At 39.3% G+C, this 20,809-nt stretch overlaps 1 protein-coding gene across 2 annotated transcripts in view; it reads right to left on the bottom strand.

The window, feature by feature from the left end:
• Positions 1–20,809, bottom strand: part of LOC5580248 (short neuropeptide F) — a 170,505-nt gene that overhangs the window by 22,906 nt on the left and 126,790 nt on the right. For both annotated transcript variants that reach the window (XM_021844523.1, XM_021844522.1), the window contains 2 exons: positions 19,400–19,561; positions 19,101–19,292 (listed from right to left, as the gene is read on the bottom strand). In XM_021844523.1, the coding sequence (XP_021700215.1) occupies positions 19,101–19,292; positions 19,400–19,561 (354 nt within the window). The remainder of the gene's footprint in view (positions 1–19,100; positions 19,293–19,399; positions 19,562–20,809) is intronic.

Raw genomic sequence — 20,809 nt, 5'->3', positions numbered from 1 at the left:
GACCCATTGGAAGCCCACACAATAGAAACCTCAGCCAGCGCAGTTGCTGGCTAGCGTAGTGTGCTATTCCTATACCTAAAAAAACAATGCACTCTCGGGCTAGGCATTGGATATATATAGAAAGCGTTGTGTTTGGATGGGCATCTAATTTTTCCGAAAGAGGTGCACTTTGCGAAAAAGGACCACGTGATTATTGAGCTGAAATCGAATTCAGGTTAACTTCTGCGTTCATGGGTCCTCTCATGGCGTAGTGGTAACGCGCCCCAACTAGAGATCGGGGAGTCGTGAGTTCGATTCTCACTGAGAAGACGTGTAACTTTTTCGCAAATCTTCACATCAATTTGTCCATCTAATCCAATTGCAAATTATATGTAATGTTTAGCTTTTCGGAAGTTGTTCATGTTGTTTCTTAATTAAAAACAATTTTAAGTGCAGTCAAAAAAAAATTTTTTTTTCGGCTGTACAATATTTATTCGACTTCTACAAGTAAATTCATACAAGGAAACTTCAAGCCATAGCCTTCAATTTTGATATACAAGCAAAAAGCTATGGAAATACGTTTCGTGTGAGGTTTTCTGTGTAAAATAAATTCCAAGTGTAATTGAAAACTCATTTTTTACCCTAATATGATCACTTTCCTGTAACGATAAATTTCATATCGGAAAAACTATATGTCATCGAATTGAATTTTAAAATACAGACAAATGGGTCCAAAAATAGGGTTATCGATAAATTTTAAATTAAATAAATTTTAAGTGTAATCAAATTTCAATTTCTGTTCATACATCTTTACTTGACTTCTTCAAATAGATTCATGCATAAAAAACTACATATCATAGCCTTCAATTTCGATTTACAGGCAAAAAACTTAGGAATTGCGTTTCTTGTGTGGTTTTCTGTGTAAAATTAATTTTGAGTGTTATCGGAAATTCATTTTTTTACGCCAACATGTTCACTAGACTTTCACAATCAATTTCATGTCGAAAAAATTATATGCCAACGCATTGAATTTTGAGTTACAAGCAAACGGGTTCAAAAAATAAGGGGTTTCCTAGTAGTTTAGGTAAAAGAAATTTTGAGAGTTATCGAAAATTTCAATTTCTGCTCGAACATGTTCACTTGACTCCTACAAGTAAATTCATGCAGAAAAAAACTACACTTCATAGCCTTCAAATTGGATTTACAGACAAAAAAGTTCAGGAAATACGTTTTTTGTGTGGTTTTCTAGGTAAAATGAATTTTGAGTGTTATCGGAAATGCATTGTCTTACTCAAACATGTTCACTTGATTTTCACAATCAATTTCACGTCGAAAAAAACTATATGTCATCCCTTTGAATTTTAAGTAACAGACAAGCAGGTCCAAAAAATAGGGTTTTCCGTAATATTTTGAGTGTAAGAAATTTTGAGTGTAATCAAGCATTTCAATTTCTGCTCAAACGTGTTTACTACGCTCAAACAAGCAAACTAATCTCGAAAAAACTACATGTCATCGCTTTAAATTTTGTTTTATCGTTGAGTTTGTGAAAAATGCGTTTTTAAATAAACTAGGAAGTGCCTTTTGCTTAAGGTGAAGATGAATCGAAGCCAAAGTTAAAATTTTCAAGAGCATGGATCTGGAAAACCAAACATCCGTTTGAGCTAAAAACCTAACCGATTGGTCACCACTAGCTGTTGACCAATCGATTAAGTTTTCAGCTTAAACGGATGCTTGGTTCTCCAGATCTGTTGTGAGCTGTCCTAAGGGAAAGCGCGCGCCCATTGTGTGCGCCCCTGTATCAGCTCTGCGTCTGCTGCTCTGGCGACACTGGTTGGAATGACAGAGCAACCGCCTGTCACAAACGTGAGTAAAAGGCAAAACAAAAAGTTCTTGTGTACCACGCTATCATACTTAATGCTACCTTAAGCTAAATTAAATAGTTATCCTATGAGAGTTCTTAAATAATTTAAACTAAGTGCGAATGAAGTGAGGTAATTGAATTCCCAAAATATTTACATGCCTTAAACTAATGAATTCTTTAAAATTAGCGCCTAAAACTACTGTGTAAAATCTACCTCAGAGTGTCTATAACCTACATTTGCATACACCTAAATTGATACCGGTAAGACATTACAAACTATTGAATCTATTCAAAATTACAAAACAAGAATCCTTACAGCTATTAGAACAAAATTGCAAAATCTCCTGACTCCCTAGACTACGGATTAAAACGGGCATTAAACGTAAGTTATATTACATGCAAACCTAATGAAATATCTGAAACCTAAATGTACATATACTATCCATTCCTAACACTATAATTTATACTTAAAACTATTATGAACACATGAATTGTAAACCTATAATTAAAATGAGTCCCGATTCCATGCAGGAATTTATTAATCTTCCAAATAAAGAGCCGTGAACTACAAATTGCTCTGGAGGTTAATTAAACGGAAAAACCCTTTCAGTCCGAGTGACCATTTGTCGAAACTAATTTCGACAAGTTAATAAATTCGTTTACGCGAACGATGTCAGGTAGGAAAAGTGGAAAAGATGGCAAAAGTGGTTCAAAAGGTGTGCGGTCGAAAGAAAAGCAGTCAGAAGCGATCAATATCAGTAGCGAAACTGGTGTAGTGGTGGTGGTCACTGACCAAGATATTAATCCGACTGAAGGCCAACAGGCTTGTGATCGTATGCCGGAACAAAGCTGTACGTTCTGCCAGGAGACGGATAACGACGAAATGGTCCAATGCGATAAGTGTGATAGATGGATCCATTTCGCGTGTGTCGGTGTCACCGAAGAAATCGCAGATAAAAGCTGGAGTTGTCCCAAATGTAAAACTACAACCGGGTTCCTGCCGCCGTTATCTTCTGTGAATCGACGTCCGACAGCAACTTCAAGCCATACCGGATCGCAAAAGCCAGCCACTACCAAGGAACGGTTCGTCTCTGAAACCTCACTTGGGATCAACAAAAAAGTACGCGAAGCACTGTCGGAACCAATAGGGAAGAACGTAGGCGTATCCTGCGATAAGACAGCCCATTCGATGACGTCATCGTCATCACGCAGATCTCTTCTGCAACTACAGCTGCAACGGCTCGAGGAAGAGCGGGAATACGAGAAGCAACAAGCAGAGAAGTATCGAGCCTACTTGGACAGGAAATACGAATTATTGGAGGAGATCCACAGCAGAACCGGGTCCGAATGTAGCGAATCACAAAACCGAGTGAAACAGTGGATTCATGATACCAACAATATTCGCGAGATAGAAGTATCAAACATACGGATTCCAGAAGTTTTCGATCTACAAAGACACTCGACGCAAAACTTCTCAGGGCAAGATCAAGTCGGCTCTACGCCGCCACCCAATCAATATCTTCACAATCGGATTGAGAATGAAGAACTTGAGCGTAGCGACCGTGACAGTCGTCGTCGTCGTGATCAACCCTTCCGACCGTTGTCAACAGACAGGAACCTCGTAGATGAACAACTCCGAGACCAGCATAGAAGAGCGTTACGAGAGACAGATATCCATTCGGGGCGTCATGAAGAAGATTTCGAGCCGTCATCGTTTTCCCGGCAGCAGTTGGCAGCCCGCCAAGGAATATCTAAGGATTTGCCCAAGTTTTCCGGCAAGTTTGAGGAGTGGCCGGTCTTTATGTCTATGTTCAACAGCACAACGAACATGTGCGGTTTCACGAACGAAGAAAACCTCATTCGGCTTCAGAAATCCCTGGAAGGTAAGGCGTATGAAACGGCGCAGAGTCTACTGATGCACCCATCCAATGTTCCGGCCATCATGAAGATTCTGAAAAGGAGATTCGGCCAACTTGAAGCGGTCGTCCACTCCTTTATACAGAAGGTTAATGCCCTACCGGCAATACGAGAAGAACAACTAGAGACGTTGGTGGAGTTCGCAATAAACGTGCAAAATTTCTGTGCCACCGTAGATGCATACGAACTGGAGGATTACATGTACAATGTGTCTGTTCTACATCAGTTGATGTCGAAGCTTCCAGCGACGCTGAAGCTGGACTGGGCCAGATATCGACAAAATCTTCGGCGGGTCAACCTGGCGACCTTCGGAAATTGGGCGTATTCACTGGCCGAAGCTGCTAGCACCGTTGTGATTCCAGCCGATGCGAGCGAGTTAAAGGCAACACGCAACGAAGTACGCGGGAATAAGAAATCGAACGCTTATATCAATGCTCACTCTGAGACAATCTCAGAATCCGGCGACCGTCCAAAACATGTTAACTTCGATGTAAATCAGAAAGAAAGCAGCCACACGTCAGCCTCAAAACAGTTGGTCAGCATGTCAGATGCTTGTCTAATATGTAAAGGAGGATGCAAAAGCGCTTCAAAGTGCAAACAATTCTTGGAACTGTCTCGTGAATCCAGATGGGCTATCGTAAGAGAATTCAGACTCTGTAGAAGTTGTCTTCACCGGCACAAAGGAGGATGCGATGCCAAACTATGTGGGAGAAATGGATGCACTTACAAACATCATGAGTTGCTTCATAATGATGAAAAGGTACAAAAATCTCGTAGTCCAATAGCACAAGTGGCAACTGCACCTCAAATTCAGGTCCCAAGACAACCGGATTCTTCCGCGGAAGCACCAATGCACGATTGTAACACCCATCAAGCGAAGTCTAATGCAGTGCTATTCCGCTATATACCCGTGGTACTTAGTGGACCTCATGGCTCCATCCACACGTATGCATTCTTGGATGAAGGTTCACATCTAAGTCTGATGGATCAAGAATTAGCGGACCAGCTCAAGCTGAAAGGTACTACGATACCTCTATGCCTTCGTTGGACAGGGGGGACACAGCGGTGCGAAAAGGATTCGCAATCTATTACACTCGATATTTCCGGTACCGGCAAAGCCGCTAAAAGCTTCCAACTAACTGGAGTGAGAACCGTTGAAAGGCTTCTGCTGCCGCATCAGACACTCGACGTAGAAGAATTGGGCCATCAATATCCACATCTCAATGGACTTCCCATCGATTCCTACTACGATGCTCGCCCAAGGATCCTTATCGGGATGAAACACGTTCAGGTCAGCCTTGTACTTAAGAGTAGGGAAGGAAACATTGGCGAGCCAGTAGCTGTGAAAACGCGGTTGGGCTGGATAGTATGCGGTGGTAAAGACACGGAAGGAGACGATGCTGGCAACCTAGTACACTATACCTTCCATGTGTGTTCTTGCGAACGGACAAGAGATGACGAGCTACATCAGGCCGTAAAAAGTATTTTTCCCTCGATAATCTCGCCATCAGAAAACCGGAAAAACTTCTTCTTTCTTCTGAAGATCAGCGAGCGCAAGATCTTTTGGCGCAATTGACGACATATGATGGAGAACGGTACACAACCGGACTACCAGAGCCGTATTTACGGGGGGTCCAAGGGGGCCATGGCCCCCGGGCCCCCACAAAATACGTCTAAAATAAACATTATTGATTATTCAAGAAGGATGAAATGTTGCCAATTTTTTGAATCACATTGAAAGATTTGAAAACACATTTTTTTTTTATTTTAAATTAGAGTGTAAATGTTGAATACTGTTCTTGAAATATAAATTATTTTAGACTTATCTGGTGTGTGCAGCATATTTGCCTTTTTGATTTGGATCTGAGAGTCTTAATTTTTGTTTGTTTCTAAGAGTTTTGGTTGGTACTTTTTTAAATAAATAAAAAAATGAATGAAATGAAAAATTTATGTCGGATCACTGGGGTGAACATGTTTCTTGATTTCTAAAGAATAAATAAGTCTAAAAGTAAGGATATATCCAACATTAATTTGATATATTGTAAATAAATTATATTGAATTACAATTGAGGGGCCCAAGGTAAGTAACAGTCATATTTTGGTCATTTTTGATTTAGGTTTACTGAAGTATTGTTCTGTTACCAAACTTTCCATGAGTGGTATTTCCGTCTCAAAAAATATCATAGTTTGTAGAAAATTGGATTGTTTTTTGGCTCTCATAAAATTTGTACGGAGTAAAAGATTACTGGAAAACACCAAAACCGTTTTTCTATAGGTAGGTTTTCATCACTTACACGCATTGATCACAATTTGCATTTCTAAGGGTTTTAAAGCAGCTCAAGCCTATCTTCTGGTAATTAAAACATAGTGGGCTTCGTGGCATTTTGGTCAATGCTTCCATCAAAGGACAAATCGTCCATTGGAAGCATTAACGTGTCGGTGTATTTTTGAAAAGATAAAAAAAACTTATCCAGAACATTAATCATAAAACTTATAGGGAAATTACCAATGCAAAAATTCTAGTAAGGACACAATCGCATATGATACGACAAAAGAGTACAAATATGGAAACGTACATTTTACATGCAGTTTAATGACGCATGTACATATATCACCTCCACATACTCCACACACTAGTATCCCAGTATCAAATCATTGTTTTCTGGGAAAAAGGCCCCCAAAAGACTCTGGCCCCGGGGCCCCCACGTTTGTAAATCCGGCCCTGCGGACTACTATGGCGTCACAATAACACTCGTCTGCCAGACAACTACGCAATGGCACTGCGACGACACCAATGCCTTCAAAGACGCCTCGCCAAAGATCCTGAAATAGCCGGAACGTTACACAAAATGATAGCGGACTACGCCACCAAGGGATATGTCCGACAGCTCTCGGACGACGAAATCAGTCAACGGTATTCCAGAGTGTGGTATCTACCAGTGTTTCCGGTTGTGAATCCGAACAAAAAGTGAGGCTCGTTTGGGATTGTGCAGCTTGCTCTTACGGTGTTTCGTTGAACTCCGCCTTGTTAACAGGCCCCGATCAACTTTGTTCACTACTGACGATCTTGCTGCAATTTCGAGAAGGTAGAGTAGGCCTTACTGGGGACATACGAGAAATGTTCCACCAAGTACGCATTCAAGATACGGATCAACAATGCCAAAGATTCTTGTGGTGGAACGAAAAGGGAGAAATTGTGATCTATGTGATGCAGGTCATGACCTTCGGGGCTTGTTGTTCACCCTGCTGCGCGCAGTACGTCAAAAACATCAATGCAGAGCGTCATGCAGCGGAGTTCCCGAAAGCAGCCGAAGTTATTCAGAAAAAGAACTATGTGGACGATATGCTCGTTAGTCTGGAAACTGAAGAAGAAGCTGTGAAGATAGCAAGAGATGTGAAGTACGTTCATCAACAAGGCGGATTTGAGATCCAAAATTGGATTAGTAATTCACCAGCAGTTCTAAGGGCCCTAAACGAGAAAGATGTAGACCTGGTGGGCGAGAAAGATCTAGATTTGTCAGCAGAAATGAGCACTGAGAAAGTCTTGGGCATGTGGTGGTGTACTGCCACAGACACATTCACATACAAAATCGAATGGAACCGCTACGACCGTGCTCTTTTAGAAGGCCACAGGCGGCCTACAAAACGAGAGATTCTACGGGTGCTCATATCCATATTCGACCCACTTGGGCTAATCGGTCACTTCATGATGTTCCTGAAGGTGCTGTTACAAGAAGTGTGGCGTTCCGGTGTGCAGTGGGACGATGAGATAACCGATGATGCATTTATAAAATGGAAACAGTGGCTAAGGGTATTGCCGCAGGTAGAGCATGTTCATGTGCCCAGATGCTATCGATCATTTTCCCATGACTACGACAATAATCCAGAGCTCCATAAATTTGCTGATGCCAGTGAATGTGGCATGTCCGCCTTCACCTTTCTGAGGTTCATCAGGAACGGAATCGTCGAGTGCCGAATCGTCGCCGCCAAGACAAGAGTGACACCGCTGAAGTTCGTATCCATCCCACGTCTGGAACTACAGGCTGCAGTAATAGGCGCCAGACTGGCATGTACGATAGCAGACTCTCTGTCGATAACGATATCTAGCAAGTACTACTGGACTGATTCGCGCGATGTGCTCTGTTGGCTTAACTCCGACCACCGGCGATATACACAGTACGTTGCATTCCGTGTCAGTGAAATCCTCGAGACTACCGATGCAAACGAGTGGCGCTGGCTGCCCTCTAAGATGAACGTTGCGGATGATGGTACCAAATGGAACACCTCACCAGATCTTACAACTCAAAGCAGATGGTTTGTAGGCCCGGAATTCCTACAACAAAGTCAGGCAAATTGGCCACAACATCAGACGAAGAACAGCGCTACAAACGAAGAACCTCCTCCCAGCTTGCTCGCAAATCACATTTCCTGCGAACCTGCCATAAATCCCTGCAAATTCTCTAGCTGGAGACATATGCTGAACGTGACTGCCATCGTTCTACGATTTTCAGCCAACTGTGGTCGGAGAATAGCCAAGTCTTTGACTATAACCGGGACACCAACGGCGGTCGAATTAAGAACTGCTGAAGCATATCTTCTACGTGCAGCTCAATGGGATGGTTATCCAGAAGAGATCGCTTGCTTGGAAAAGGCACAGCAGAAATCAAACAGCTGTCAAACGGTACCAAAGCAAAGTAGCCTGTATCAATTGACACCGTGGCTAGATAGTCAAGGACTTATGCGAATGCGAACCAGGATTGGTGCCTGTCACTATGCAACGGAAGACGCCAAGAAACCAATAATTCTACCACGTGACCACTCTACTACCAACCTGATAATTACACACTACCATCAAAAATTCCACCACCAGAACCATGAATCAGTGATTAATGAGCTTCGCCAAAAATTCAATATCCCACACCTCCGCGCTTCTTATACCAGGGTGAAGAAAAATTGCCAACAATGCAAGAACGACCATGCCACTCCACGTCCACCAATCATGGCCGACCTCCCACCGGCGCGGCTAGCAGCATACTCACCACCCTTCACACACACGGGTATTGATTTTTTCGGACCATACGAAGTAGCAATTGGAAGGCGAACTGATAAACGATGGGGAATGCTCGCAACCTGTCTAACAATCCGAGCAATACATATCGAAGTAGTACACTCTCTGAGCACTGACTCCTGAATCATGGCAATTCGCAACTTTATCTCACGTCGTGGTACACCCAACGTTATATACAGCGATAGAAGAACCAACTTTATCGGTGCATCTCGTCAGATGAAAGAGGCAGCTGCTGCAGTAAACGTAGACGAAGTGATGAAGGAGTTCGTAACTGTAGACACAGCTTGGTCCTTCAACCCACCCCTCGCGCCACATATGGGTGGCAGTTGGGAAAGACTGATAGGTAGCGTGAAGCGAAACCTTCAAACGATCAATCCACCACGAAACCCAACCGATGAAGTGCTGCGAAACACACTAATCGAAGTCGAAAACATAATTAACTCCAGACCACTGACCCATGTCCCGGTTGATGATGACAGCGCTCCCGCTTTGACCCCGAACCATTTTCTCCTTGGTTCATCAAACGGTATCAAGCCACATTCTACCATTGACGACAGCAGTGCTGCTCTTCGGCAGAATATCTTGGCCTCGCAGGTGCTGGCCAACAGGTTTTGGAAGCGTTGGCTAAGCGACTATCTTCCAGAAATCACCAAGCGATCTAAATGGTTCAACCGAACTGATCCAGTAACCGTAGGTGATCTAGTTGTCATAGCCGACCCAAAATTACCCCGCAACTGCTGGCCTAAGGGAAAAGTTATCGAGGTTCATCCAGGCAAAGATGGAGAAGTGCGCTCGGCCACCGTACGAACATCCACTGGAGTATACGTGCGGGCGACCACCAAGCTAGCTGTTCTGGACGTTAGGCGCGATGGAAGTAAGCCGGCCTAAACGCTGGCGTACCAGGGGGGAGTGTGAGCTGTCCTAAGGGAAAGCGCGCGCCCATTGTGTTTGCGCCCCTGTATCAGCTCTGCGTCTGCTGCTCTGGCGACACTGGTTGGAATGACAGAGCAACCGCCTGTCACAACCGTGAGTAAAAGGCAAAACAAAAAGTTCTTGTGTACCACGCTATCATACTTAATGCTACCTTAAGCTAAATTAAATAGTTATCCTATGAGAGTTCTTAAATAATTTAAACTAAGTGCGAATGAAGTGAGGTAATTGAATTCCCAAAATGTTTACATGCCTTAAACTAATGAATTCTTTAAAATTAGCGCCTAAAACTACTGTGTAAAATCTACCTCAGAGTGTCTATAACCTACATTTGCATACACCTAAATTGATACCGGTAAGACATTACAAACTATTGAATCTATTCGAAATTACAAAACAAGAATCCTTACAGCTATTAGAACAAAATTGCAAAATCTCCTGACTCCCTAGACTACGGATTAAAACGGGCATTAAACGTAAGTTATATTACATGCAAACCTAATGAAATATCTGAAACCTAAATGTACTTATACTATCCATTCCTAACACTATAATTTATACTTAAAACTATTATGAACACATGAAGTGTGAACCTATAATTAAAATGAGTCCCGATTCCATGCAGGAATTTATTAATCTCCCAAATAAAGAGCCGTGAACTACAAATTGCTCTGGAGGTTAATTAAACGGAAAAACCCTTTCAGTCCGAGTGACCATTTGTCGAAACTAATTTCGACATCTGTGGTCTTGAAAATTTGAGGTTTGGCTTCGATTCATCTTCACTTTAATAACTTTGAGTAGACGCATCTATTTCAAAAACTCAAAAATGAACATCAATCTTGAATTGTGTCCGGTTCCAATGCTGAAAAAAATTTGCATATCGCTTCGAAAACGACAGAGATATGCATGGTTAAAGTTGCACTTCCAACATTTTTTGGACCCTTGCACAATGGTCGGAAAATAATGAAGTTTGGCCAAAACTAGTTTTATCGCCTTAATCGATGAAATATGTAATCAAAGTTACAAACGTAAATATTGAATAGTATTAAAACTTCAACCCAATATTTTTTTACATCCTCATGCTTGATAAAAGTGTTGAACCACAAGCTTTCAGATAATGCGTAACTTTGGGAAAATATTGCATGTCAAAATTATAAATTTTGTAATTTATTTTATTGGTACATTTTTCAATTTTTTGACTTCTACCGATTTGCCGTCATAAAAGTCATAGAAATTAAAATCTTAGTTCAATTTCAATTAGGGATCATAATTATATAATACATGAGGTATATTTTAAATTGATAAAAATCTCAAAAAAGTTTTTGGTAGTTTTGGCCACCCCTTTATATAGAGCCCGACCATAGTGCCTTGGTAGTTGGCGTAAGTTTTCAACCCCTTGGAAGAAGAGTTAAACTCAAATTTTGGGTGATTTTTTGTTTTCTCTGTCCCTTCTGAAATGTCAGATAGGAACAACCCCAGTGTTAAAAAGTGAAACCCCTGCGGCGTTTTCATTGACTAAGAAAACATCAAACTTGTCAAGGTTCAAATTTGGACCCATTTTTTAAATTAAAGTTTAAATATAATATAGCCGTTATTTAAGAAGAAAAAATGCCAAAATAGTAGGAAAAACATGCTAGATTGTGTTATTCAATAAAAAAAACTAGATTTTATGAAAAACATATTTATATGAAATATCCATAAAATTGATCAATGGTATCCCAGATTACGGTATCGTAAAACGGGGTATGATTGATCAGCCGGGTAACATTGATAGAATTGTCCCTCCTCGTAAAATGTTCGAATCAAGCAATTCAGGCAAATTTACGATTTCTTATGAGGAATTAATAGATTCCATTGCAATTGCGCATTTTTTATATTTTGTACTCAATAAATGAATTGCTTGTAAGAGTTTGGCCTTCATGTTCAGCTTCAGGGGTCATGATTTTAGTAAGTAACAGTATTTTCAATAACAGAAAATCAACTATCGCATAGGTACTTAAACGAGCTTTCAGACAACATTATATAGTATATTGTCACGAATAATGGGTATCAGTACTTGTTTTAATAATATAAAATTTGCAACATTTGCGTCTTAATACGAATTTTTAAAGAATTGTCCAAAAAAAATGACCAATGTTACTCCGGATTACGGTACTCAAAAAAAGTTAACAAAAATAAACATATATTTTTATTTTCATCTTTTTAAAAGTTGGGCATTAAAGTCGATTTGATAAAATTGATGTAGTGTGTAATAAAACTTCAATCAATGGCGATCAAACATATGTGTGGTATTCAATCGCACAATCGCATTAGATAAGCAAAAAGATAAATGCAGTGAATTTCCCCTCTCACTGACAGTTTCTCTGTCCTATGTTTTTTGCATTCGCCCAATTTGCTGAAGCTTCGTGTTCGTATTTTATTACATTATACAGCTGTGGAGTTGAGTTTGTGGAATTTTTATTTCCCTGCGGTTACAAAGCGTACAACGTTCAGGAATGCCTGTGTTTAGCAGGTAGTAAAAGATCGTACCATTAAAAGGACTCTTGACCTGAAGTTGGGTTGACTGGCTTTATGGCCCGGACAATATTCGCCATAAGATAATGGGGCCGATGATGTTCCATTGTCTTGTTAACTCAAACTTTAACGCTGAGCTTCTGAAGAGGAAACACATTGAGCTGACTAAAACAAAATGCGAGTGTCACCTAAATTGCCCAACAAGCTGCTGCTTATGTCCATCGTTTATCGGAGATGTAAAAACTTTTATTCTGCGTTGGTTCGTGTAAACCATTGAACAGACATTAATCTTGAAAATACATTTTCCTGAATGTAAATGCAAATAACCATATGCAGTTGTACTGCTATTCTACGCATATTTGTCTCGTGGTACATAAGGTTCATATAGAACATGGGACAAGTAGGCGTAGAAATGTCATGCAATAATTGAAACTTTTCGCGCAGCTATTCAGCATGACCATGCTGAGGGTCGTGGGTTCGAACCCCACTGGTCGAGGATCTTTTCGTAAAGGTAATTTTCTCGATTCCCAGGGCATAGAGTATCTTCGTGCCTGCCACACGATATACACATGCAAAAATGGTCAATCGGCAAAGAAAGCTCTCAGTTAATAACTGTGGAAGTGCTCATAAGAACACTAATCTGAGAAGCAGGCTTTGTCCCAGTTGGGACGTAACGCCAGAAAGAAGAAGAAGAAGATCAACGACGCGTACAAACTTCAATGACGGCCTACTTCGCCTTGGGACCATCGAGTTATAGAACATAAAACTAGTGCAACTGAGTTTCAAGGGATCATCGAAATAGCCATGAAAACCAAATAGTTAGCCATACAGTTTTCTAACTCGATATCGAGATACGAAATATTGAGTTGGGGAGAGTTGACTGTATCAACATCAGGTTTATATGCAATGCATTTCATATTAGAACACACGTAATTTTCAAAAGCGGTTGTTTTTTTTCAAGATCCCAATAACGGTACGAAAATCATCTGCATTAGTAACTACGAAGCAAAATCTCATATAAAAAGCTGTATGCTGTAAAAGTTGAGATATCCTAGCTGAATTATATACAGTGCTCATTCGATTTTGGCAAAATGACAAACAATTTCATGTTATCGAAATGTACCAAAACCAAACGGTTAATTTTATTAAAACTTGCAAAGCATTAAAAGAAATCGATACATACGGTTAACTCTCCCTTACTCGATATTGAAGGGACCATCGAGTTAGGGAGGTATCGAGTTACAGAACACAAAACTATTGCAACTGCGATCCAAGGGACCATCGAGTTAGCCATGAAAAACTACTTTTAGTATGGTTCTCTAACTCGATATCGAGATACGAAATATCGAGTAAGGGAGAGTTAACTGTATAACATGCAGGGCCGCATTTACGGGGGGGCCGAGGGGGCCGAGGGGGCCATGGCCCCCGGGCCCCCACATTTTAGGGGCCCCCACAAATCTCGACAGAAATGTTTATAGTTTAACTTTCACGAATTATTAGAATCAATGTACACACATACTTTTGAAAGATTAAATTTTTACTAAATCCGGAATAATGGGCGAAATTTTTGTAAATAAACACAGAAAAAAAATATTTTAATTTAAATGTGATTTAAACTGTGTTCTATTGTGAAAATAAATCAAATTCGTGTGTTGTTACAGCATCATGTAAACTTAAATGACTATACATTCAATTTTCAACTAAAAATGCTAGAATATTACATGATCGTGTAAATATAAAGTGAATTCGATCGAAATTTAATGGACTGGTCGTTGAAATTTAGGTTTATTTTGATGCTCCAAATATGTGCATGAAAAACAACTTAAATTTACAACATTTTTTTAGCTGTGAACTCTAATATGTAAAATTACTAGAACAAAACATTCAAACATTAAGAATGTTTGACAAGACTTTACAAGAAGCAAGAAGATTAAGGAAGATTCTAAAACGATTTGGTCAAACAAATGGAGTTTAACTCTTTTGCTTAAATGCTTAACGATTTTCTAATATGACTTTTCAAGCTACAACGAAAGCTTTCTCAACAATGTTTAGTACTAGGTTCGAATGCAATTTATATATCTGCAGATAAAGTAATAGGACTTAATTTTTCATTTTTTTTTTATTTTAAAAATTACTCTATAGATCACATTGCAGACCTGGTAGCGTTTAAGTGCCTTCCCAGTAAACACACCATCGTATATGATGAGATATAAGAGTACAAATGTGGAGGCGATATACGTACATCTTGCATTCAGCCTTATGGCGCATGTACGTATATCGCCTCCACATTTGTACTCTTATGCGCTATCGTATACGAGTTTGTGTTTACTGGGTTGAATATAGTAACCTTAGAGAATAAAAAAACATGCATGCATGCAGCATGAAAAAATGGAACAAGAAGAGACCAGACGGTAATTCAAAAGAGACCGAAAATGGATCAAACAGAAAACAGAAACACAAAATGTATCCTAAAATGATCCAGAAGAAAAGAGAATCAGGCCAGACATTTCTCTTTTTTTTAGATCTTCATAACGATATTAAGACAGTGTTACTGCTCGTATTACTATATGAGAATTTAGGTATTTTCCCAAAGATTTAGTGATAATTCCGAAGATTAAGTTATTATTTCCTGTGGAATTCCTCCAAGAATTTTTCTAAGTTATTTTTCCAAGAATTTTGTTTCGGATGTCTTACATTCTTATATCTTATAATACCCGTATTTTAACAGGGATAACAATATACATTACCCAGGAATTTTAGATTATTTTAGATACTTTTAAGGAAGGCCTAAGTCCTCCATGTTTGTATCAGGTGATTCTTCCATCGATTTCCTTAGTAACAACTGTAAAATTCGGTTGAAGGATAAGTGAAAAAATATCTGGAGGAACTCCTAGTATAGTCTTTCGAAAAAACTCGGGGTAATCCCTGAGGAAATGACTGGAAGGTATTTCAGATGAAATTTTTGGAAAAACCTCCAGAAGATTTCTTGAAGTTTTTCCATGAGACATGTTAGAGGAAATTCTTAAATAACCCCATTGAAGTCTTTGATTTTTTTGTCTGGAGCCCGTTGAATTTTGCATCAGGATTCACTGCAATCCTAATGAAAGAAATAGAGACTCTATAGAGCATTTTGATTAAAATATAGATCTTCCATTAAAAATAGAGACTATTCAGAGACTTTCATTAAAATAGAGACCTACCCAACAAACATTAGTAACTGAATAGCAGTATATTCAGCTGAAATATGTTTGAGAGTGGTTGGTTCAACTCTTAATGTCTTTTTTTTTTCGAGGAAAAAGGCCCCCACAAGATAATGGCCCCCGGGCCCCCACACTTGTAAATCCGGCCCTGATAACATGTTATCCATAAATAATTTTAACTGTATAGCACCTGTACCTAAAAGTTTATTTCACTTAAATTTTAACATTTTTTTGTCATTCTATAACAACGCATTCTATTAGCGCAGAGTATACTTGACGAATAAGGTTCGAAACTTTCTTTAACCAGCGAAGGATATGTCGATTTAACCATGAAATCCTTCTCATTTTCTTCCTGGCGTTATATCCCAAACTGTTCCATTTCACCATGCTTCTCAGCTTACTGTTTTCATGAGCACTTCCACAGTTATTAACTGAAAGCATTCTTTGCCGATTGACTTCTGTTTTCTGAAATTTGTTTTTCCTTTCCTGGTGGGGATCCAAAAAAATTCTTGAAAGTGTGTCGTCCATATCTAGTTGTTCTATAAGTTTATTTTTGAGATTAATTAAATATAATTTCATGCTATTCGACCCATTACAATGTAAGCAAGTTGAAAAAAAAAAACTGCAGGTGAAGGGTAATTCATAAATTACGTCACGTATAGAAGAGGAAGGAGGGGGTTTCAAGGAAACGTGACTACCCATATAAAAATTGAAATCTATAAAAAAAATGTGATATAGAGACAAAGGGAGAAGGATGAATATGGCAAAACTGCCATATTGCGTAACGTAATTTAGTGATGTACCCTGATTAAGAAATTACAACATAAAGAATAAAAAAATCAGTGGCGAAAGATGCATGGCAGCACTAAATCATTTAGTGACTTGAATTCAATTGTATGCTCTAAAACCAAATTGAAGCGATATTTCAATTCAGTTCGATGATTGATTATCACGTAAGCAAGATACATACATACATACATTACATGTTTGGGTATGCAACCTTTATTACAAAATTAAATTAAAATATTACGACAAATATTTTGATTATAACAAAAAATCTACAGATGTTTCAGAAGAGTCTTCAAACAGATTTCATAAAACTTGCAGGTGATAATGAAAACATAACTATCAAAATATTTTTTCTGAGTCAAGTTATTAGTATACAATGTGACTCGGATCTGACAGCAATCCAAATATATATTCGACAATATCAGATTTCGTTAGTGCTAATCAAAAGTTAATCCTTCAGCCCAATAACAGTCAAATATTGGACTCCAACTATTACATGCTTTACAGACGGTAATTATTCAAATCAACATCATTCGTCTATAACGTTGAAGTTACTGCATCACTGATGCATATGGTCTTATCCGCCGATAGAACCGAATCCACGCGGTCAACATTTCTTACACTAGATCGGACCAGAATACCTGGGGAGCATACGGAAGCGCGCCGCTCAAATGTCACAATTCTTGGACCAAGTGAGTTTAGCAAGGGAGGTACTCGAGGCTCTTTACTGCTACCCCAACGTGTCGCTGGTTCTAAAAAGTAAACAATAATACAAAATCACGACCAAACAATGGTGAAGGCGTAATCAAATTTCTCGAAAACATTCATTTTGGGAATTTAGCAGAATTTGCTGATTAAATTGGCAACAACGCACTGCAGTAGCGCCTAATAAATAACTGCTTGCAAACAATATTTTTCAAGCGCATTTATCACCTGTAATTTTGCGAATAATATTTTTTACTTTTCCACGTTAAGCCTTAAAACTGGTTCTGGACTTAGGTTGCGGCTATTCAATTTCACTCTCATTTGACAGTCGCCCTCCACTCTTGGAGTTCAGTTCATGGATGGATAATTTGTCGGTTTTCCCGTTCTTCACTCCCCTCAAAAGATCACCTTCTTCATTCGATGGCTAGAAAATATGTGTTTTCTTTTTTGAGTTTTCAATAAATGATGTCAAGGTTCATCTAAAAATGTAAGGAGCATTGCATCCAAAATAAGCGATTGTTGCTCGACTCGATAGTATCCATTGTTTTGATCTTGGCAGACCAATTTCTTATCGGTTGTTTCCTTGATGTTTGGCACATAATAGCAATTCCCAGCTAATAAGTTTTTTTTGACGAAAATATGTCCTTTAGTTGATCATCTTTTTCGAAGATATTATATTTTTCATCACTGGACTTCAATACAGGCGAATAAAATATTTGCCGACTAGCGCCATCATGAGAATGAATTCCGAACTAAAAAGGTTTTAGGTGAATAGCTTTCTTTCGATTTAATAAGTGGACTAATATATAAGCGAAAAAATGTATGCCCACTAGCGCCATGTAGGTAATTTCCGAAGTAATTAGTTTTCAGGCGAATAGGTCTTATTTAGTTCTTCAACTTTGTCAAAGACACCAACTTTGTATCCAATCACTGGATTGAGATATAAGCAAATAATATGTTAATCTACTTCCTTGGGAGAGTTTTCCAAACTACTATGTTTCTGGGTGAATAGATTTCATTTAGTTGAACACTTTTGTCAAAGACACCAATTTCGAATCTCATCGCTGTTCAACATTGTCGAAGACACCAATTTTGTATCTCATAACTGGACTGAGATGCAAACAAATACAATCTTTGTCCATTAGCGCTATCTAGTGAATGTTTTCCGAACTAATAAGTTTTCGGGTGACTAGATCTCATTCAGTTAAACACATTTGTCGAAGACACCAATGTTGTATCTCATAACTGGAAGTAGTTATAAGCAAAAAAATCTCTGCTCACTAGCGCCATCTTGCGAATATTTTTCGAACTAATACTTTTTCGGACGAATAGATCTCATTCAGTTGAACACATTTGTCGAAGACACTAACGTTGTATCTCATCACTGAAGTGAGATATAAGCAAACAAAATGTTCGACCACTAGCGCCATCTTGTGAGTGTTTTCCGAACTAATATGATTTTAGACGGATAGATCTCATTTAGTTGATCAACTTTGTCAAAGACACCAATTTTGTATCTCATCGCTGGACTGAGATATAAACGAAGCAAATATTTGTACGCCAGAAAGTTGTTTCATATGCTGCTTATATATGCGACATTTGTTGGCGTCTGTGCGCCACCTGGTGAGTTAATTCTGAATTAAAATAGTTACCAAGTAGAAGTCAGCAGTCCTGTGATCAACTATGCAGAAGACAGTTTTTTCATAAACCCCTTTATTTTCAAGATATTTGCACTACAAGCACTGTCCTATTTATAGGACGCTGGGCGTTCGGGGCTTTTGTCCTATTTTTAGGACGCTGGGCGGATATGGGTTAAGGTGAAGATGCATCGAAGCCAAACCTCAAATTTTCAAAAGCACGAATCTGGAGAACCAAACCACTAGCTGGTGGTGAACAATCGATTAGGTTTTTAGCTCAAGCGGGTGTTCGGTTCTCCAGATTTGTGCTCTTGAAAATTTGTGGTTTGGCTTCGATTCATCTTCACCTTTGAAGAATACGATGGTATCCTGTGATGCTGCTCATCTAACAAATGTATTAATGTCAAAAAGTGAAACTTTGTTCAAAAATTCCACTGACCCAGATTGGCCCTTCCTACTGTACACATTTGGACATTAATAAAATACCGTTTATATCTTACCTCGGTAGACTCAATCGATGTTGGTTCGTCACCTCTTAGCGTTTTCGAAGGCTGCCGTGTGGCATCCGCAAATTGCTGCTCATCCAGCTGGTGCTCGTTGAACATGGCCCAAGATGGGTCACTTCTGCCAAATCGAAGCCGTAATTGGGGCGCTCGTATTGCCTTCTGTTGCATAACGTCATTGGTGGAAAACTGATGAGAGATTTGAAAGTGGGGGAAAGCGAAAAGGTGTGTAAGACGCATTTAAATCGCTATTATAAAGGAATTCAACTTCACATGTTGTATTCATGCATACTTACCATTCCTCCTCCCGATCGACCCCACCGAAGTCGCTGTGAAGGGGCTCGTTTCTCTTCTAGCAGAGCGTTTTCATTGAAGGACGACCACAGTGGATCAGTTCGCCCGAATCGTAACCGTAGTTGTGGTGCTCTTATCGACCTTTGATCGACCATATCGTCATCCTGAAAGGTGTGAAAAGATACGTTCTTTCATAGATATTGGATTCGTTTTTAAATTAAAATAATAATAATCCTCTTAAGAGACATTGTTATTGCGTAATTGCATCAGGTTTTTACAATCAGTAGAAAATATCACGTGTAATTGAAGCGATAATAATGGTTATGGTTTTATGTCTGTACGTGTAAATGTTTCTTCTGAACCGTGTACAGCTCCTACAACTCCTATTGAATCAAATCTATTATAGGCAGAATCATAGCGTTGTCTCACGGTGCCTTTGGCGAACCTCCATTTGTGCATCCCTAGTTTAAGTGAAAACTCATTTTTGTTTTGCTTTGGTGGAACAAGTTTAAGTTAACCTTCCTTAGTCCCTAACAAAAAGTTACAAATTTTGACAGGCGGTTGTTTTAGACCCGAAAATTCAAACAGCTCACAAAAATCAGTGCACTGTGTTGACGGAATTTAGTTCTGTTAGGCTTAAATGAAAGGCACACATGTCAAGTTTCAGAAACCCTCTTGGAGATCCGGATTTGGCCACTGTGGCCACCGGGAACCTGCTACATCTGAAAAAAGTCCCTTTAGAGACCCTTACTTTGACAACCTGTGGTTTCGTAACTAAACAATGCGGAACTGGTTCCTGGAGTCCCGGAAGATGGCCATTCTGGACAATTCAATGAAATTAGTCGGATTTATGCCTCAAAACCAAATGAATTGTGTCTTAACGATTTTTTTATGTTTGGATGTATTTTGCCAAAAGGATGAATAAAAGGATGAATGATAGGTCCTTTTGGAGCACCGGAATGGCCATCGGGAAACCCGCTATATGGGATCACTAAGTTTTAGTACCAAAAGTAGGCATGCGACGGCTCATTATTCATGGTTTTGAATCTCTGTGACTCTTCTAGTTCAATTTTAGATAAATGACCACTTTGGTTCTTCTGGATTATTGGAATAATCCAGGAATGACCACCGGAGATACCCGTATTGTGCGATATTTTAGTTTTTGTACCAAAACTAGGCAAGCGACGGCTCAATCTTCATGATTTTGAATACCTTGTGACTCTTCTAGTTCAATTACAGATGAACGATCACTTTGGCTAATTGAGACCACCAAAATAATTCAGGAATGACCGCTGGTGATATCATTATTGTGGGACATTTCAGGTTTTGTACCAAAACTATAGATTCGGTGGCTCAATTTTCCTCAATTTCAACAGTTTCAACACTGAATAAATCGCACTCGCTCTTTCCGC

The sequence above is a fragment of the Aedes aegypti genome, chromosome 2 (genome assembly GCF_002204515.2).
Source record: "Aedes aegypti strain LVP_AGWG chromosome 2, AaegL5.0 Primary Assembly, whole genome shotgun sequence".
NCBI classification, from domain to species: Eukaryota; Metazoa; Arthropoda; class Insecta; order Diptera; family Culicidae; genus Aedes; species Aedes aegypti.
The sequence above is the reverse complement of the archived record's forward strand: the minus strand, read 5'-3'. Positions and strand labels throughout refer to the sequence as shown.